We start from the raw sequence: 21,566 nt of genomic DNA on the forward strand, positions 1-21,566 counted from the left end.
AATCAATCTTTCTTCTTTCTTTCTAACTAATCCATCTTTCTTTCTTTCTTTCTTTCTTTCTTTCTTTCTTACTAATCCTTCTTTCTTTCTTTCTTTCTAACTAATCCATCTTTCTTTCTTTCTTTCTTTCTTTCTTTCTTTCTTTCTTTCTTACTAATCCTTTCTTTCTTTCTTTATTTCTTTCTTTCTTTCTTTCTTTCTTTCTTTCTTTCTTTCTTTCTTTCTTTCTTTCTACTAATCCTTTCTTTCTTTCTTTCTTTCTTTCTTTCTTTCTTTCTTTCTTTCTTTCTTTCTTACTAATCCTTCTTTCTTTCTTTCTTTCTAACTAATCCATCTTTCTTTCTTTCTTCTTTCTTTCTTTCTTTCTTTCTTTCTTTCTTTCTTACTAATCCTTTCTTTCTTTCTTTCTTTCTTTCTTTCTTTCTTTCTTACTAATCCTTCTTTCTTTCTTTCTAACTAATCCATCTTTCTTTCTTTCTTTCTTTCTTTCTTTCTTTCTTTCTTTCTAACTAATCCATCTTTCTTTCTTTCTTTCTTTCTTTCTTTCTTTATTTCTTTCTTTCTTTCTAACTAATCCATCTTTCTTTCTTTCTTTCTTTCTTTCTTTCTTTATTTCTTTCTTTCTTTCTTTCTTTCTTTCTTTCTAACTAATCATCTTTCTTTCTTCTTTCTTTCTTTCTTTCTTTCTTTTCTTTCTTTCTTTCTTTCTTTCTTTCTTTCTTTCTTTCTAACTAATCCTTCTTTCTTTCTTTCTTTTTAACTAATCCTTCTTTCTTTCTTTCTTTCTAATTAATCCTTTCTTTCTTTCTTTCTTTCTTTCTTTCTAACTAATCCATCTTTCTTTCTTTCTTTCTTTCTTTCTAACTGATCCATCTTTCTTTCTTTCTAACTAATCCATCTTTCTTTCTTTCTTTCTTTCTTTCTAACTAATCCATCTTTCTTTCTTTCTTTCTTTCTAACTAATCCATCTTTCTTTCTTTCTTTCTTTCTTTCTTTCTTTCTTTCTTTCTAACTAATCCATCTTTCTTTCTAACTAATCCTTCTTTCTTTCTTTCTTTCTAACTAATCCATCCATCTTTCTTTCTTTCTTTCTTTCTTTCTTTCTTTCTTTCTAACTAATCCATCTTTCTTTCTTTCTAACTAATCCATCTTTCTTTCTTTCTTTCTAACTAATCCATCCATCTTTCTTTCTTTCTTTCTTTCTTTCTTTCTTTCTTTCTTTCTTTCTTTCTTTCTTTCTTTCTTTCTAACTAATCCATCTTTCTTTCTTTCTTTCTTTCTTTCTTTCTTTCTTTCTTTCTTTCTAACTAATCCATCCATCTTTCTTTCTTTCTTTCTTTCTTTCTTTCTTTCTTTCTTTCTTTCTTTCTTTCTAACTAATCCATCTTTCTTTTTCTTTCTTTCTAACTAATCCTTCTTTCTTTCTTTCTTTCTTTCTTTCTAACTAATCCATATTTCTTTCTTTCTTTCTTTCTTTCTTTCTTTCTTTCTTTCTAATCCATCTTTCTTTATTTCTTTCTTTCTTTCTAACTAATCTTTCTTTCTTTCTTTCTTTCTTTCTTTCTTTCTTTCTTTCTTTCTTTCTTTCTTTCTTTCTTTCTTTCTAACTAATCCATCTTTCTTTCTTTCTTTCTAATCCTCCTTTCTTTCTTTCTTTCTAACTAATCCATCTTTCTTTCTTTCTTTATTTCTTTATTTCTTACTAATCCATCTTTCTTTCTTTCTAACTAATCCTCCCTTCTTTATTTCTTTATTTCTTACTAATCCATCTTTCTTTCTTTCTAACTAATCCTCCCTTCTTTCTTTCTTTCTAACTAATCCTTCTTTCTTTCTTTCTTTCTTTATTTCTTTATTTCTTTCTAACTAATCCATCTTTCTTTCTTTCTAACTAATCCTTTCTTTCTTTCTTTCTTTCTTTCTAACTAATCCATCTTTCTTTCTTTCTTTCTAACTAATCCTTCTTTCTTTCTTTCTTTCTTTCTTTCTTTCTAATCCATCTTTCTTTCTTTCTAACTAATCCATCTTTCTTTCTTTCTTTCTAACTAATCCTTCTTTCTTTCTTTCTTTCTTTCTTTCTTTCTTACTAATCCATCTCTCTTTCTTTCTTTCTTTCTTACTAATCTTTCTTTCTTTCTTTCTTTCTAACTAATCCTTTCTTTCTTTCTTTCTTTCTTTCTTTCTTTCTAACTAATCCATCTTTCTTTCTTTCTTTCTAACTAATCCTTCTTTCTTTCTTTCTTTCTAACTAATCCATCTTTCTTTCTTTCTTTCTAACTAATCCTTCTTTCTTTCTTTCTTTCTTTCTTTCTTTCTAATCCATCTTTCTTTCTAACTAATCCTTCTTTCTTTCTTTCTTTCTAACTAATCCATCTTTCTTTCTTTCTAACTAATCCATCTTTCTTTCTTTCTTTCTTTCTTTCTTTCTTTCTTTCTAACTAATCCTCCTTTCTTTCTTTCTTTCTTACTAATCCATCTTTCTTTCTTTCTTTCTTTCTTTCTAACTAATCCATCTCTTTCTTTCTTTCTTTCTTTCTTTCTTTCTTTCTAACTAATCCTTCTTTCTTTCTTTCTTTCTAACTAATCCATCTTTCTTTCTAACTAATCCATCTTTCTTTCTTTCTTTCTAACTAATCCATCTTTCTTTCTAACTAATCCATCTTTCTTTCTTTCTTTCTTTCTAACTAATCCTTTCTTTCTTTCTTTCTTTCTTTCTTTCTTTCTTTCTTTCTTTCTAACTAATCCATCTTTCTTTCTTTCTTTCTTTCTTTCTTTCTAACTAATCCATCTTTCTTTCTTTCTTTCTTTCTTTCTAACTAATCCTTCTTTCTTTCTTTCTTTCTAATCTTTCTTTCTTTCTTTCTAATCTTTCTTTCTTTCTAACTAATCCATCTTTCTTTCTTTCTTTCTTTCTTTCTAACTAATCCTTCTTTCTTTATTTCTTTCTTTCTAATCCATCTTTCTTTCTAACTAATCCTTTCTTTCTTTCTTTCTTTCTTTCTTACTAATCCATCTTTCTTTCTTTCTAACTAATCCTTCTTTCTTTCTTTCTTTCTTTCTTTCTTTCTTTCTAACTAATCCTTCTTTCTTTATTTCTTTCTTTCTTTCTTTCTTTCTTACTAATCCATCTTTCTTTCTTTCTTTCTTTCTTTCTTTCTTTCTTTCTTTCTTTCTTTCTAACTAATCCATCTTTCTTTCTTTCTTTCTTTCTAACTAATCCATCTTTCTTTCTAATCCATCTTTCTTTCTTTCTTTCTTTCTTTCTTTCTTTCTTTCTAACTAATCCTTCTTTCTTTCTTTCTTTCTAACTAATCCTTCTTTCTTTCTTTCTTTCTTTCTTTCTTTCTTTCTTTCTTTCTAACTAATCCTTCTTTCTTTCTTTCTTTCTAACTAATCCTTCTTTCTTTCTTTCTTTCTTTCTTTCTTTCTTTCTAACTAATCCTTTCTTTCTTTCTTTCTTTCTTTCTAACTAATCCTTCTTTCTTTCTTTCTTTCTTTCTTTCTTTCTTTCTTTCTTTCTTACTAATCCATCTTTCTTTCTTTCTTTCTTTCTTTCTTTCTTTCTTTCTAACTAATCCATCTTTCTTTCTTTCTTTCTTTCTAACTAATCCATCTTTCTTTCTAATCCATCTTTCTTTCTTTCTTTCTTTCTTTCTTTCTTTCTAACTAATCCTTCTTTCTTTCTTTCTTTCTTTCTTTCTTTCTAACTAATCCATCTTTCTTTCTTTCTAACTAATCCATCTTTCTTTCTAACTAATCCTTCTTTCTTTCTTTCTTTCTAACTAATCCTTCTTTCTTTCTTTCTTTCTTTCTTTCTTTCTTTCTTTCTTTCTTTCTTTCTTTCTTTCTAACTAATCCTTCTTTCTTTCTTTCTTTCTTTCTTTCTTTCTTTCTTTCTTTCTAACTAATCCTTCTTTCTTTCTTTCTTTCTTTCTTTCTTTCTTTCTTTCTTTCTTTCTTTCTTTCTTTCTAACTAATCCATCTTTCTTTCTTTCTAACTAATCCATCTTTCTTTCTAACTAATCCATCTTTCTTTCTAACTAATCCTTCTTTCTTTCTTTCTTTCTAACTAATCCTTCTTTCTTTCTTTCTTTCTTTCTTTCTTTCTTTCTTTCTTTCTTTCTAACTAATCCATCTTTCTTTCTTTCTAACTAATCCATCTTTCTTTCTAACTAATCCATCTTTCTTTCTTTCTTTCTAACTAATCCATCTTTCTTTCTAACTAATCCATCTTTCTTTCTTTCTTTCTTTCTAACTAATCCTTCTTTCTTTCTTTCTAACTAATCCATCTTTCTTTCTTTCTTTCTTTCTTTCTTTCTTTCTAACTAATCCTTCTTTCTTTCTTTCTTTCTTTCTTTCTTTCTTTCTTTCTTTCTTTCTAACTAATCCATCTTTCTTTCTTTCTTTCTTTCTTTCTAACTAATCCATCTTTCTTTCTTTCTTTCTAACTAATCCTTCTTTCTTTCTTTCTTTCTTTCTTTCTTTCTTTCTAATCCATCTTTCTTTCTAACTAATCCATCTTTCTTTCTTTCTTTCTTTCTTTCTTTCTAATCCTTCTTTCTTTCTTTCTAACTAATCCATCTTTCTTTCTAATCCATCTTTCTTTCTTTCTTTCTTTCTTTCTAACTAATCCATCTATCTTTCTTTCTTTCTAACTAATCCTTCTTTCTTTCTTTCTTTCTTTCTAACTAATCCATCTTTCTTTCTTCCTTTCTTTCTTTCTTTCTAACTAATCCATCTTTCTTTCTTTCTTTCTTTCTTTCTTTCTAACTAATCCATCTTTCTTTCTTTCTTTCTTTCTTTCTTTCTAACTAATCCATCTTTCTTTCTTTCTTTCTTTCTTTCTAACTAATCCATCTTTCTTTCTTTCTTTCTTTCTAACTAATCCATCTTTCTTTCTAATCCATCTTTCTTTCTTTCTTTCTTTCTTTCTTTCTTTCTTTCTAACTAATCCATCTTTCTTTCTTTCTTTCTTTCTAACTAATCCATCTTTCTTTCTAATCCATCTTTCTTTCTTTCTTTCTTTCTAACTAATCCTTCTTTCTTTCTTTCTAACTAATCCATCTCTTTCTTTCTTTCTTTCTTTCTTTCTTTCTTCTTTCTTTCTAACTAATCCTTCTTTCTTTCTTTCTTTGTTTCTTTCTAACTAATCCATCTTTCTTTCTTTCTTTCTTTCTTTCTAACTAATCCTTCTTTCTTTCTTTCTTTCTAACTAATCCTTTCTTTCTTTCTTTCTTTCTTTCTAACTAATCCATCTTTCTTTCTTTCTTTCTAACTAATCCATCTTTCTTTCTTTCTTTCTTTCTTTCTAACTAATCCTTTCTTTCTTTCTTTCTTTCTAACTAATCCTTTCTTTCTTTCTTTCTTTCTTTCTTTCTTTCTAACTAATCCATCTTTCTTTCTTTCTTTCTTTCTTTCTAACTAATCCTTTCTTTCTTTCTTTCTTTCTAACTAATCCTTTCTTTCTTTCTTTCTTTCTTTCTTTCTTTCTAACTAATCCATCTTTCTTTCTTTCTAACTAATCCTTCTTTCTTTCTTTCTTTCTTTCTAACTAATCCTTCTTTCTTTCTTTCTTTCTTTCTTTCTAACTAATCCATCTTTCTTTCTTTCTTTCTTTCTAACTAATCCTTCTTTCTTTCTTTCTTTCTTTCTTTCTAACTAATCCATCTTTCTTTCTTTCTTTATTTATTTCTTTCTTTCTTTCTAACTAATCCATCTTTCTTTCTTTCTTTCTTTCTTTCTAACTAATCCTTCTTTCTTTCTTTCTAACTAATCCTTCTTTCTTTCTTTCTAACTAATCCATCTTTCTTTCTTTCTTTCTTTCTTTCTTTCTTTCTTTCTTTCTTTCTTTCTAACTAATCCATCTTTCTTTCTTTCTTTCTAACTAATCCATCTTTCTTTCTTTCTTTCTAACTAATCCATCTTTCTTTCTTTCTTTCTAACTAATCCATCTTTCTTTCTTTCTTTCTAACTAATCCATCTTTCTTTCTTTCTAACTAATCCATCTTTCTTTCTTTCTTTCTTTCTAACTAATCCATCTTTCTTTCTTTCTAATCCATCTTTCTTTCTTTCTTTCTTTCTTTCTTTCTAACTAATCCATCTTTCTTTCTTTCTTTCTTATCCTTCTTTCTTTCTTTCTTTCTTTCTTTCTAACTAATCCATCTTTCTTTCTTTCTTTCTAACTAATCCTTCTTTCTTTCTTTCTTTCTTTCTTTCTAACTAATCCATCTTTCTTTCTTTCTTTATTTCTTTCTTTCTTTCTTTCTAACTAATCCATCTTTCTTTCTTTCTTTCTTTCTTTCTTTCTTTCTAACTAATCCTTCTTTCTTTCTTTCTAACTAATCCTTCTTTCTTTCTTTCTAACTAATCCATCTTTCTTTCTTTCTTTCTTTCTTTCTTTCTTTCTTTCTTTCTAACTAATCCATCTTTCTTTCTTTCTTTCTAACTAATCCATCTTTCTTTCTTTCTTTCTAACTAATCCATCTTTCTTTCTTTCTTTCTTTCTAACTAATCCATCTTTCTTTCTTTCTAACTAATCCATCTTTCTTTCTTTCTTTCTTTCTAACTAATCCATCTTTCTTTCTTTCTTTCTTTCTTTCTTTCTTTCTTTCTTTCTTTCTAATCCATCTTTCTTTCTTTCTTTCTTTCTTTCTTTCTTTCTTTCTTTCTTTCTAACTAATCCATCTTTCTTTCTTTCTTTCTTTCTAACTAATCCATCCATCTTTCTTTCTTTCTTTCTTTCTTTCTTTCTTTCTTTCTTTCTTTCTTTCTAACTAATCCATCTTTCTTTCTTTCTTTCTTTCTTTCTTTCTTTCTTTCTTTCTTACTTTCTTACTAATCCTTTCTTTCTTTCTTTCTTTCTTTCTTTCTTACTAATCCTTCTTTCTTTCTTTCTAACTAATCCATCTTTCTTTCTTTCTTTCTTTCTTTCTTTCTTTCTTTCTTTCTAACTAATCCATCTTTCTTTCTTTCTTTCTTACTAATCCTTTCTTTCTTTCTTACTAATCCTTCTTTCTTTCTTTCTTTCTTTCTTTCTTACTAATCCTTCTTTCTTTCTTTCTAACTAATCCATCTTTCTTTCTTTCTTTCTTTCTTTCTTTCTAACTAATCCATCTTTCTTTCTTTCTTTCTTTCTTTCTTTCTTTCTTTCTTACTAATCCTTCTTTCTTTCTTTCTTTCTTTCTTTCTTTCTTTCTAACTAATCCATCTTTCTTTCTTTCTTTCTAACTAATCCATCTTTCTTTCTTTCTTTCTTTATTTATTTCTTTCTTTATTTCTTTTTAACTAATCTTTCTTTCTTTCTTTCTTTCTTTCTTTCTTTCTTTCTAACTAATCCATCTTTCTTTCTTTCTTTCTTTCTTTCTTTCTTTCTTTCTTTCTTACTAATCCTTCTTTCTTTCTAACTAATCCATCTTTCTTTCTTTCTTTCTTTCTTTCTTTCTTTCTTTCTTTCTAACTAATCCATCTTTCTTTCTTTCATTCTTTCTTTCTTTCTTTCTTTCTTACTAATCCTTCTTTCTTTCTTTCTTTCTTTCTTTCTAACTAATCCATCTTTCTTTCTTTCTTTCTTTCTTTCTTTATTTCTTTATTTCTTTCTTTCTTTATTTATTTCTTTCTTTATTTCTTTTTAACTAATCTTTCTTTCTTTCTTTCTTTCTTTCTTTCTTTCTAACTAATCCTTCTTTCTTTCTTTCTTTCTAATTAATCCTTCTTTCTTTCTTTCTTTCTTTCTTTCTTTCTTTCTTTCTAACTAATCCATCTTTCTTTCTTTCTTTCTTTCTTTCTTTCTTTCTTTCTATCTTTCTAACTAATCCATCTTTCTTTCTTTCTAACTAATCCATCTTTCTTTCTTTCTTTCTTTCTAACTAATCCATCTTTCTTTCTTTCTTTCTTTCTTTCTTTCTAACTAATCCATCTTTCTTTCTTTCTTTCTTTCTTTCTTTCTAACTAATCCATCCATCTTTCTTTCTTTCTTTCTTTCTTTCTTTCTAACTAATCCATCTTTCTTTCTTTCTTTCTTTCTTTCTAACTAATCCATCTTTCTTTCTTTCTTTCTTTCTTTCTTTCTTTCTTTCTTTCTTTCTTTCTAACTAATCCTTCTTTCTTTCTTTCTTTCTTTCTTTCTTTCTTTCTAACTAATCCATCTTTCTTTCTTTCTTTCTAACTAATCCTTCTTTCTTTCTTTCTTTCTTTCTTTCTTTATTTCTTTCTAACTAATCCATCTTTCTTTCTTTCTTTCTTTCTTTCTTTCTTTCTTTCTTTCTAACTAATCCATCTTTCTTTCTTTCTTTCTTTCTAACTAATCCATCTTTCTTTCTTTCTTTCTAACTAATCCATCCATCTTTCTTTCTTTCTTTCTTTCTTTCTTTCTTTCTTTCTTTCTTTCTAACTAATCCATCTTTCTTTCTTTCTTTCTAACTAATCCATCTTTCTTTCTTTCTTTCTTTCTTTCTTTCTTACTAATCCTTTCTTTCTTTCTTTCTTTCTTTCTTTCTTTCTTACTAATCCTTCTTTCTTTCTTTCTAACTAATCCATCTTTCTTTCTTTCTTTCTTTCTTTCTAACTAATCCATCTTTCTTTCTTTCTTTCTTTATTTATTTATTTCTTTATTTCTTTTTAACTAATCTTTCTTTCTTTCTTTCTTTCTTTCTTTCTTTCTAACTAATCCTTCTTTCTTTCTTTCTTTCTAACTAATCCATCTTTCTTTCTTTCTAACTAATCCATCTTTCTTTCTTTCTTTCTTTCTAACTAATCCATCTTTCTTTCTTTCTTTCTTTCTTTCTTTCTTTCTAACTAATCCATCCATCTTTCTTTCTTTCTTTCTTTCTTTCTTTCTTTCTTTCTAACTAATCCATCTTTCTTTCTTTCTTTCTAACTAATCCATCTTTCTTTCTTTCTTTCTTTCTTTCTTTCTTTCTTTCTTTCTTACTAATCCTTCTTTCTTTCTTTCTAACTAATCCATCTTTCTTTCTTTCTTTCTTTCTTTCTTTCTTTCTAACTAATCCATCTTTCTTTCTTTCTTTCTTTATTTATTTCTTTCTTTATTTCTTTTTAACTAATCTTTCTTTCTTTCTTTCTTTCTTTCTTTCTAACTAATCCTTCTTTCTTTCTTTCTTTCTAACTAATCCATCTTTCTTTCTTTCTAACTAATCCATCTTTCTTTCTTTCTTTCTTTCTTTCTAACTAATCCATCTTTCTTTCTTTCTTTCTTTCTTTCTTTCTTTCTTTCTTTCTTTCTTACTAATCCTTCTTTCTTTCTTTCTAACTAATCCATCTTTCTTTCTTTCTTTCTTTCTTTCTTTCTTTCTTTCTTTCTAACTAATCCATCTTTCTTTCTTTCTTTCTTTATTTATTTCTTTCTTTATTTCTTTTTAACTAATCTTTCTTTCTTTCTTTCTTTCTTTCTTTCTTTCTTTCTAACTAATCCTTCTTTCTTTCTTTCTTTCTAACTAATCCATCTTTCTTTCTTTCTAACTAATCCATCTTTCTTTCTTTCTTTCTTTCTAACTAATCCATCTTTCTTTCTTTCTTTCTTTCTTTCTTTCTTTCTTTCTAACTAATCCATCCATCTTTCTTTCTTTCTTTCTTTCTTTCTTTCTTTCTTTCTAACTAATCCATCTTTCTTTCTTTCTTTCTAACTAATCCATCTTTCTTTCTTTCTTTCTTTCTTTCTAACTAATCCATCTTTCTTTCTTTCTTACTAATCCTTTCTTTCTTTCTTTCTTTCTTTCTTTCTTACTAATCCTTCTTTCTTTCTTTCTAACTAATCCATCTTTCTTTCTTTCTTTCTTTCTTTCTAACTAATCCATCTTTCTTTCTTTCTTTATTTATTTATTTCTTTCTTTATTTCTTTTTAACTAATCTTTCTTTCTTTCTTTCTTTCTTTCTTTCTAACTAATCCTTCTTTCTTTCTTTCTTTCTAACTAATCCATCTTTCTTTCTTTCTAACTAATCCATCTTTCTTTCTTTCTTTCTTTCTAACTAATCCATCTTTCTTTCTTTCTTTCTTTCTTTCTTTCTTTCTTTCTTTCTTTCTAACTAATCCATCCATCTTTCTTTCTTTCTTTCTTTCTTTCTTTCTTTCTTTCTAACTAATCCATCTTTCTTTCTTTCTTTCTTTCTTTCTTTCTAACTAATCCATCTTTCTTTCTTTCTTTCTTTCTTTCTTTCTTTCTTTCTTTCTTTCTAACTAATCCATCTTTCTTTCTTTCTTTCTAACTAATCCATCTTTCTTTCTTTCTTTCTTTCTTTCTTTCTTTCTTTCTAACTAATCCATCTTTCTTTCTTTCTTTCTTTCTTTCTTTCTTTCTAACTAATCTATCTTTCTAACTAATCTATCTGTCTTTCTCTCTTTCTTTCTAATATATCTTTATTTCTAACTAATCCTTTCTTTCTTTCTTTCTTTCTTTCTTTCTTTCTTTCTTTCTAACTAATCCATCTTTCTAACTAATCCATCTTTCTAACTAATCTATCTTTCTTTCTAAATAATCCATCTTTCATTTTTTAAAATGTTTCAGAGCACAGAGGGAGTGGGGGTGGAAAGGGATGAAAACATAACTTTCATGATGTTACACAATATTTTGTATGTTTTAATCTACTAAATGAACCGTTTTTAATGTATGTAAGATACTTCCTAAATGTTTTTACAGTACAGAGGAGTGGGGTGTAGTATGTGAAGAAAACATTTTTTGTTTAGCTGTAATTTTTCCATGTCCATGTTCTTTGAAAATAAAAATAACATTTTTTTCTTACAAACTTGCTTGGCTTTGATGTATACTATACTATTATATATTATATTATATACTACAAGCTGTGTGCTTGTATTATAAATATATAAATTGATTAAAATCAATGGTTATATATATTTATTCTTTGAAATGTGGGGTTTTATTTGTAAAAGTGGAGATAGAACCTTATAATTCCAAATAGAATCAGAGCTCTCAGAATTATAAGGTTCTTTCTCCATTTGGGCCATCTTAAAAAATCCCATTTCCAAATGTGCCAGGATTTTTATATTCTATCCTCAAAGTACCTGTAGGGTGATGGTCTTGTTGAGCTATAATAGTAGATTATACTACATAACAGTTTTGCCAGCTGGGATGTAAAAACTTTGATGCTCAATATCTCAGAACTACCCTAAACGGAGATAGAACCTTATTCTAAGCTCACGATTTTGAGTTTTAGGAATTTTCTTCGACAAGTGAAATTACTGAAGAAAGTTTTATTAGATCTGTTTTATTCTAGCTTAATCCATACTGTTTCATCAACACTTGAATGTGGGTAAGTTTCATTAAAAAAGCAACATTTTGAGAAAAAAGCTGAGAAAAATGCGTTTTTGTCGAAGACTACATCCAGATCGGATTCAGAACGATGATCAAAACAGATGGAGTAGACCGAGTCCATCAACACCCCCAGAGCTTGCACAGTCCTATAGCTTGTCCTGGGTTGACATTTCATTCGGTAACATTAGTTTTGATTTGCTGTTTAATGTTTGTGTTATTTTACATATGTATCTGCTTACATATGCTATTCATTGTTTCTGCTTCTTCTTCACGTCTTTTGATCAGGAGATTCAGTACTCTTTCAGAAGATGTGTCATAGAGCACCCTACCGTATAACAGTGGAAACACGGAAAGCCAGAAATTTCCTTCAATGGCGGGGAAGCGTTGTCTCAGAAATTAAGGAAATTTTCGTCAATGGCAGGGAAAGAATTATTATTTAAATGAATAATTTGAAAGAATGCTTGGGTGAACTTTATTTTAAAGTGTCCTTGTATCAGGAGTAATATTAATTAACTACATATACTTACTGTAGGGTTAGGATTTGAGTTTGGTTTAGGTTTAGTTGCATGTAATTATGCATAACTTACTGTTATTACTACAGGAATAAGTACAAGGACACTTTAAATTAGTGCCACCAAATACACTTGTACATACGATTTTACATTGTACTTATGTAATTACATGCAAGTATTTTAAATGTATATGTAATTAATTTCTGTAATTACATATATAATTACACTGTTGTCCCTTCCCTTATACCTCAACAAATACACCTGTCCCTACCTTTACCCATATCCTACCTCAACCACAGAAAAAGTGTTTGAAAATACAACATGAACACAATTAGTAAGTTGTACCTAACATTTTTTTTATGAAAGTACATGGTAAAGACACCTAATATAAAGTGTGACCAAAATGTTAATGTCTCATTAGCACAACAGCAGAATTGGTATATGTCTGACCTGGTGGATGGCAGGGCCAGAATGGTTGTATTCCCACAGCTGATTTCTGTAACCCAAAGCATCTCCTGCACCGCTGAGCAGCATGCCAGCTGTGTAATGATCTGCAGTACTGAAAGAACATTCATTCATACATTAAAGGGTTAGTTCACCCAAAAATGAAAATTCTGTCAGTAATTACTCACCCTCATGTTGTTCCAACCCCGTAAGACCTTCGTTCATCTTCGGAACATAAATTAAGATATTTTTGATGAAATCTGAGAGCTGATCACTAGGTGATCACTTCTAGGTGACCGAAACTTGCTGGCCCAGAAAAGTTATTAAAGAGATCGTTAATATAGTCCAAGTGACTACAGTGGCTCAATCTTAAGTTTATCAAGCGACGAGAATACTTTTTGTGCGCAAAAACAAACAAAAATAACGACTTTATTCCACTATTCATTTCCTTCTCTCTGGGCCTCTAGTTGGTTCACGTAGTGTTTTTGCGTCGCGCGTCTGTGTTACACGTCACCACGTAGGCTCACAATTGGCCGAAGCTGGTCATGTGTGTGATGCGTGTTGACGTGCAACACAGACGCGCTGCGCAAAAACACTACGAGGCCCAGAGAGAAGGAAATGAATAGTGGAATAAAGTCGTTATTTTTGTTTGTTTTTGCGCACAAAAAGTATTCTCGTCGCTTGATAAACTTAAGATTGAGCCACTGTAGTCACTTGGACTATATTAACGATCTCTTTAATAACTTTTCTGGGCCAGCAAGTTTCGGTCACCTAGCAGCCTATGGAGAAGTGATCAGCTCTCAGATTTAATCAAAAATATCTTAATTTGTGTTCCGAAGATGAACGAAGGTCTTACGCGGTTGGAACAACATGAGGGTAAGTACACAGTAAAAAACGTTGGGTTATTTGTGTAACCCAACCGTTGGGTTACACATATTGGGTCAATATGTTGGGTTATTTTCCAAAAATATTGGGTCGTTTTTAAAATCGTTGGGTAATTTCTAGAAATAACCCGACTGTTGGGTTAAATAGCCTGCGGTTTCTGCAGCGACGGTTCAAATTTTAACGGTCCAGTGACAGACAGTCAACACAGGAGCTGCTGCTGCATCCTGCATGAAAGGTAAGTCATATAGTTTTTATGTATATATAACATTAAGTATTGTGTACTGAGACGTTGAATATAATTATTCTAAATTTGAATTTTATATTTTTTAAAAACGAAGTTCCCTTTAGACCGTTTTAATGATCTCCGGGAAGTGAGATCGATTGGAAATTAATCCTAGCTATCGCCGTTAGGTCGCTAGCAGTAATAAAGTAATTAATTATAACATTATACTAGCGAAACCGTTTACTACCAGTTACCTACTACAATAAACTAAGTAAGCCTTAGTCTGAAATCACTATCTAGCATTAACTTACGCCTGTTTTACGGTATTCGTGATAGCAAATGTCTTAAAGGGACTTTAAGCTGTCACAGCTGAAGCAGTGCTCCAGACTGGTAACGTACTTTTTTTCGTATAGGTGCGACTACAATTGTCACTAAATGCGGAACGAAAGAGCTCTACTCATTTGAACCGTAGTGCACGGACCATTTATCAGCTCGGCCCAGCGGCGCGAGCTAAGATCGGTCACACGACACCACAACAGCGCTGTGAGGTAGTGAGAAGCGTTTGAATTCGCTGAAATCTCCGAGATGAAAGAAAGATGAAAAAGTGCAGATATTCCCAACAACATTGAAATGGGAAACATTGTGCAACAAATAAACGATTAGTTCATGATTAGTTAAAGAAAGTTGATGTTTTCCAATACACAGATTACCTTGATTTACTGTAGTAACAAGTTTTTAAGGACTAGTTTACTTTTCTGAAAATATTTATTTTTTTCTGCTTCATTCTAACACAGAAAGGAGTAAATGAAAGTATTAAGCTGCTGGATGACAATGGTTCTCAACTCTGGTCCTGGACAGTGTACAGTAGTACACATTTTGGATGTCTTCCTTATCTGGCACCGGTCTTGGAGTCCCTCTACTAACAAGTTGGTAAGTTGAATAATGATTAGAGATACCAAATGTGCAGTGCTGGGGCTACTAGAGATCCAGGTACAGATAATTACTTATGTTTTTTTTTTTTTTTTTCCAGCTGTCTTCCGTAATTTCATTACAGTATTTTTTTATTTCAATATAGTCTGAGCTGTTTGATGACTGACAATGATTGAGTGGCAAAAGAAAGCAAGAAGTCCTCACAGCAAAGTCGAGGAGTTCATGAGACACACACCACCTCAAAAAACTGCAGTGCGTGGAATTGATCCTCTGGAACAAAAACTATCGAAGAAATCATTAGAGAATATCCCAGACTTCACAGTTTTCTTGGAATGGTGAGTTTAATATGTATGCGCGTGACGTAGTAGTGGGAAGTTCGGATCATTTTACTAACTCGGATCTTTGAATCTCGTTCATAAAAATGAATAAATATTTTTTCAAGTCATTTTGTTAATTTCAGCAGAATGTATTTAAATGTTACATGTCAATAGCCAAATTCCCCAAACACATCAAATGTTGATCACTGTAACGACTATGGCTCGATGGGTAAAAATGGACTTTTAATTTATATACTAATTAAAAGTGAAAACACTTTCTAAGTCCCACAGACTTGGCAGACTCTGTAACTGAATCCCTTTACGACCCACTTCCCCCTTTCCACAGTGTGAGCTTCAAAGACATTCTTTGAAATGTTACACACACACACACACACACACAAAACACACTCGTGGACTTTGAAACAGACATTCCCACACAGAACAAGTCACTAAATGTTGATATGTATTCCTATGTTTCTTTAAAGTGTCATCGTTTGCCATTACGGAAACACTGACAATTTTATTGTACGTTTAATCAAGCTTTATTTGTGTGTAATGATGCATATGAACGTAACGTTATGTGTGTCCAAAATCTACCTGTAATTCTTGGTATCTGTCTGACCGTCCTGTTTTAATTCGATCAGTCCCACCTAAGTTATATAAGTAACATCTTTAGTTCAGTATGTATAATCTTAAGAGGAAATATGAATTATTTCGTTCAGGAGACATATGGTGAAAGGAGGCGTTTTCTTCACACAAAGAGAATTTTCCCGCCTCAGAACCGAAAGATTTCATTGGGTACCGTCATCAAACAGGGCGTTACCCCGCGCTGCTTTAAAAACCACAACACAAGCAGACGTCTCTCTCTCTCTGCTCTCACACGCTCTCACCCTCGTGACTCCGAACTCTGAACTCTGCACTCTCACCCCTCCCTGCTCCACGTGCAGCGGAGCGAGAGAAGGCACAGGGCCTTCATCCAAACAAAGCGAATGTAAAAATCCATTCTCGTCTTGTAACCAAGTTTTCTCGCCCTTCCCACACCGGGAAGAGACTTCCGTACCTCGGTAATGTTACATTCAGTGAGTTTTTAAGAACTTCACGCGAAACGCCAGCCTACAAATCGATGAGACACGGTCCAGCCAAGATACGCACGTGGTCCCGAAGCCCAGCTTCACACAGACAAAGGAACAGAATCGCAAGTAACGTATAAAATGATCTCTCTCGAAGCTGCTTTCACAGTTGTCTCTTAAAAGGTTCTGTTTGTAAATTACCATCCTTTCTCCCTCACTTTCTTCCTATTTTCATTCTGATCAAGTCATGTTTATGTTTGTTTGTTTATTTAAACGTTCGTGTGTCTTGTGTAATTTTACGTACGTAGATTAGCCTATATTACTTCCTATATGCATATAATCCTTTGTGTGTCATTTTTGATTAAATAAATCTTTTATACTTTGACTGACTCTGTGCTACAATCCCACCAATGTAATTGTCAATGAAATTGCGATAAGATCTGGCTACTAGCTCTTTATTTTAATTCATAAACCCAGCAATTTGCATCCACGGCCAGGAGAGAATTTGTCTGAGGTTTGATAATATAAATATTCCTTCTTAACTGGTATAATCAAAGCATTCGCTGGTCGAATGACTGATGAGAGACCAGTTATAGAACGAAATATTTTTGATAATTAGCAGGTAATGTAATAGCATATGTGAAATTTATGAATTATGACTATGAGTTATGATTTTAATATTTCCCCAAATTTGAATATTGCTCGAGCTAATATTTCATATGTGACCTAATTACGATTGTTACCAATAAACGCTACATCACATTTAGAATAAGAAAAAAATAGCAATGCAAGGAAGAGGCCAAATTATGAGAAACAGAAACGATTAATTTATTTATCTGGGTCTTCAGGCTATGCAGTCTGTTAGTTTACCCAATCTAAGCCGTTTGTTCATCCCGTGACATCCTCATAAACTGAGCTTTGCAGTCTGTAATACCGGATACAGAATTGATTAGTTCACGTTTCGAGTCTATCGACTTCGGGTTCGAGTCATTTCTTTCAACACGTGACAGCTACATAAGCTGAGCTATGCAATCGGTACCGGATACAGAATTGATTAGTTTATCTCTCGGGTTCGAGTCGTTCAGTTTTATGTCACGGAACTGTTGTTATCAGACTATATATATATATATATATATATATATAATATAGATCTTTATCAAAGTGGTTTGCCCCATCATAGATAAAGTTTAAAGCATTACCAACTCTTTAGTACCTCATCCATATGGAAAAGAACCATCATAACAGAAATTCTTAAATTATAAATTGAAAGAAATTAAAAAGCTATAATTTGAGAACAAAAATGTAGCATGTTACTGTTAAAAAATTTGTAACTAATTTATTTGTCCAGTGCTGTCATGTGACAAAAGAATTAAAGACTCAGAAAAATCAGACCCGAAGACTCGAGAGATGAACTAATCATTTCTCTTTCCGGTACTGACAGCATAGCCTCTATGGGACTGACAGGAAGAACAAAAGACTCGGACCCGAACCCGAAGACTCAAGAGATGAACTAATCATTTCTGTTTCCAGTACAGACTCGGTAGTCCCGAGTCATATTAAAGATTCGTTCAAAATAAACGAATCATTCATGACCGACCCATCACTACAGTACAGAGAAGCAAATGGAGTGCATAATTGGATGTTTTTAAATAAACATTGACAAAAAACTATAAAAGTTTTAGGGCTGGACGATATGATATATATAACATTGATAGAAGTGATCACCCGGACTTATATTGTCGTTATATAAAGCGTTCACAGGCAAATTCGTTTTTTGTTGAAATCAGGCTCATATAAATATCAGGAAACAGGATTCCTGTTAAGGAATCTGGATCTTTGTTAAGTTGTAAGGAACACTATATTGAGTCCAACCTTTAGTTTAAACTGATCGTTTGAACTAATCGTTTGTTTTACTCACGTTTTCGCAGTTTCCCCTATTAAATCCAGTCACGCAACAGCTCTTCGGCGGGAAAGTGACGTCAGTGCATACCCTCTATATGTAAGGGGTGTCTTATTTTGGAAAATTGTTTTGGCTGTGTCTAAGTGCATATGAAATTAGGTTCACACACGTGTGGTATAGTTGAAAACTGTTTTTTTCTTGTCTTTCAAAGATGATCCCGGAGAAATGGCCTGACATCCTTCCATCATCGCCATACCTCACAAATGGAAAAATGGTGTGTCCAACATATGCTGAAATGAAGCGCAGCTTAAATGACATTTGGCCTGTAAGTAAAAGCAACACTATCAAATCAATTTTGATAAATTACACTGCTCTTCAGCTCATGTTCATCCAAAAAAAGAAAATTCTGTCATGATTACTCACCCTCATGTCGTTCCAAACCTGTAAGACTTTCGCTCATCTTCAGAACACAAAAGAAGATCTTTTAGATGAAATCTGAGAGATTTCTGTCCCTCCATTGACATTCTACACAACTACCACTTTCAAGCCCCAGAAAGGTAGTAAAGACTTCATTAAAGTAATCCATGTGACTCCAGTGGTTTAACCTCAATTTTATGAACCGACTATGTGCTTTGTGCAAAAATACATAATTGTTGCATTCACGCTTTTGTCGTCTGCTCTCGCATTAACACAACACACATGCGTCGAGGTGCTCTCGTGAACATGCGTTTGAGTTTAATATGTTGTAAATAAAGTGATAAATTATGGTTAAGGGATAGAATATACTCGTGTCACTTCATAAAATTGAGGTTGAACCACTGGAGTAACATGTATTACCTTTATTACCTGGTGTTTGCTACCGTTCTGGGGATTAAAAGTGATAGTTGTGTAGCTGTCAATGGAGGGACAGAAATTTGTAAGACTCATCAAAAAGACCTTTATTTGTGTTCCGAAGATGAACGAAAGTCTTACAGGTTTGGAAAGACATGAGGGCGAGTAATTATTGACCGATTTTACATTTTTGGGTGAACTAACCATTTAACAGCAGGTGTAATGACTAATTAGAGTGACCATAATTTAATTCAATACAGCACTGCTTTGATGTAACTTTTTTATAATTTAACACTGTTGATGTTGTTACAGTGCATGCCCAACTGAACATTATTTATTCTTTTAAGGTTGGAGACAAGTGAGAAACAGTGAGACAAGCCCGGATCCACATGACTTGATGTGTTTCAAAAATGTTTTACATCTATGACATAAACTATTTCAAGACCCCTGCACCCATTTTGGGAGTTTTTGTAGCATGCAATATCTGGAGGAGGTCCTGCCTCATTAAGAACTTTGATCATCATCATCATTAGGTCCAGTAGTCAACATATGTATTTGTAGTTTTATTACTCAAGGTATGTTTACACTAACACATCAATGCATTCAGTGTACAGTGAAGACCTTTTAATAAAGTTGTGATTAGGATTTATTGTTATTAATTTGTGTATTCTGTCTATATTTGTATAGGTTATTGAATTAAATGTATAGGTTATTAGTTCTAAATTTAGTGTTCATTTTTAATTTTTGTGTGCTGTATGCTGTACAATTGTATGTATGCTATGTGCATTTTTGTGTAGGTTTTGAATGTGTACTGTTTGTACATAGGTTTTGAATTTATTATGTGTGTTGTATGTACACTTGTGCATTTTGAATTTGTACACAATTATGTATATTTACATTAAATGCTAGACTCCCCAATACATAGTTTGTAAATGAAAAATATATTTGTTGAAACATATGTATTGTTTATACAAATAAACAATCTGTATTTGAAAACAATGTGTATTTTATTTATTAAAATAAGGTCATAAATAAAAAATAAATATTTAACTCAACTGTTGGGTTACTTTAACCCAACTGGAGTTTAACCCAATGCATTGGGTTAAAATAACCCACAGTTGGGAAGGCGCTATACCAATCCACAGTTGGGTTATTCGTTGGGTTATTTTTAACCCAACATTTTTAAGTGAGTAATTACTGACAAAATTTTCATTTTTGGGTGAACTAACCCTTTAATAGATACATTCTAGATATTGCATACCATCTATGGTATTATGCTAGGACGATGTGTTTACAAATGTTTACCAATGATAATAATATTGTTTAAATAAGGTACAATGGTACTACTACAGTGGTGTCTAGTCCTGCACCTGATGGGGGCAGGGTTAAAGGATCGAAAATATATATTGAGTGTAAGCGTCAGTTCTGGCAGGCCAGGTAGTTAAGACACTGCTAACGCTATTGGCCAACAACACGGTCTCATCAGCTGAGATGCATCAGCTGTTCAACTCCCCTCGCTGCTAATGGCTACGATAAAAACAGGGCGCCCTCTTTAAACAGATTCAGTTCGCTCCTAACTGCTTACTTGAAATAAGCAAGTAGCAACAAAGGATGCAATGACGTTACTAAACCAGTGAGAGGCAGCAGTGAATTAAAGCATGCCTAATGTGCAGAAAAAACAAAGAAGAAGAAGAAGCGGTACTTGTGAGAGCATGCAAAATAGATTCTGTGCGTATTTCATTTTCGGCGCCAATTTTGCAGATGTGGAAAGACTTTGACAGACTACCTACATTTTTATCTGGAGCTTCGCTACGTTTTTGGAATAATAATAAGGTGAGTAATCAAGCATGCAACTTTTGTGTGAATGGTTATTTTTTTACTGTCTGTCGCTAATTTTTACTGATTTCCTTAATGTCTACCAAATAATTGAGAGAATTAGAGCTTGAAGAATATGGTTTGGACTGTTGTTGTTTTTGTACTGTACCATAACAGTTCCTGGAATGCCTAAAAAGCTATTTATTTGTCCCAAATGTAATAATTATGGTTTTCTATTTTACCATTTTCACTGATGCATTCTCATTTATAAATTATTAAGGTTCCAAATCTGGTGAAACGTCGCACATCTACAGTTAAAGGTAACCTGCAGCTTATGCAGAGATGAAGTATGTAATGCTTTTTGACAGTATTTGTGATTTCACAACATCATTAAACTATTATTTTTTAAATTGAGTAAATTCAGATTGTAATGCAATATTTTTTTTTTTTTTTTACTCGAACTCAACTGCTTTATCACTGCATCTAAGATGGACCAGACCTTCTCAATGCGAAGACGTGAAATTGTGGATGCAGATGGAGCAGTGGCCAGCTCTTTTTACAGAGAGACAAGTACTTATTCATACCCTTTTCCACCATGAGAAACCACATTCTGTTTAGGTTTGGCTTTAGAATTGGCATGTTGGCCTGACCATGCATTGAAAGATATTTTTTATAAAGATAAGAAAAATCAAAAATAATTGTTCATTGAAAGATTTCCACACTGTCCCATGCCTTTTTTTTTTTTGCCTGTGTTGTATGTGTTTGCAGAGTTTAACAGGATAGTCCCCACAGATCTGCAGGCTGCAGAGTAACTTTTATGGTGCTGTGGATCGCTACACACCACGCTTTGTCACAATCCTCATGTCTTCAAGAAGCATTGGAGAGAAATTAGATGAGCTTATGCAGCAAATTAATACAGGGGTGAGTTTACTGCAGCCTTAATTTTTTATTATTATTCTGAGTTGATCATGGTTTTGCTTACAATCTATCTAGCTGTTGTCTAAAGTGTTGTGGGGTTTTGTTGATAAACTCTTTAACTGTGGACTGAAATCTTAAAGGATTAGTTCACTTTCAAATAAAAATTTCCTGATAATTTACTCACCCCCATGTCATCCAAGATGTCCATGTCTTTCTTTCTTCAGTCGAAAAGAAATTAAGGTTTTTGAGAAACTATATATACAAATATATACTGTATATATACTTTTTAACCACAAATGCCCATCTGAGATGCCATGTATCTCGTCATTATGTTGGAAAGGTCACAAAAAAAAAAAAAAAAAAAAAAAAAAATTAAAACAAAGATGTCCGCCCTTCCCTACCTTTTTGAACCGGAGTACACAGACAAATAACTTGACGCATT

The 21,566-nt window shown here is 31.4% G+C and overlaps 2 protein-coding genes and 1 long non-coding RNA gene across 5 annotated transcripts in view; 2 read left to right on the top strand and 1 right to left on the bottom strand.

Annotated features, from left to right (window-relative positions):
* The window catches only part of adprh (ADP-ribosylarginine hydrolase), a 307,627-nt gene that overhangs the window by 259,112 nt on the left and 26,949 nt on the right, over positions 1 to 21,566 (bottom strand). For all 3 annotated transcript variants that reach the window (XM_079852062.1, XM_079852064.1, XM_079852063.1), the window contains exon 2: positions 12,242 to 12,350. In XM_079852062.1, the coding sequence (XP_079708188.1) occupies positions 12,242 to 12,350 (109 nt within the window). The remainder of the gene's footprint in view (positions 1 to 12,241; positions 12,351 to 21,566) is intronic.
* The window catches only part of LOC307147363 (uncharacterized protein), a 149,102-nt gene that overhangs the window by 38,932 nt on the left and 88,604 nt on the right, over positions 1 to 21,566 (top strand). The window lies entirely within an intron of this gene.
* LOC307147186 lies at positions 13,859 to 21,394 on the top strand. The gene is made up of 6 exons (XR_013819234.1): positions 13,859 to 13,891; positions 14,138 to 14,273; positions 14,419 to 14,608; positions 17,772 to 17,885; positions 18,739 to 20,224; positions 20,695 to 21,394. It is a non-coding gene; the product is annotated as an uncharacterized lncRNA (long non-coding RNA).

This window comes from Squalius cephalus, assembly GCF_949319135.1.
Source record: "Squalius cephalus genome assembly, chromosome: 19".
In the NCBI taxonomy this organism is placed as follows: Eukaryota; Metazoa; Chordata; class Actinopteri; order Cypriniformes; family Leuciscidae; genus Squalius; species Squalius cephalus.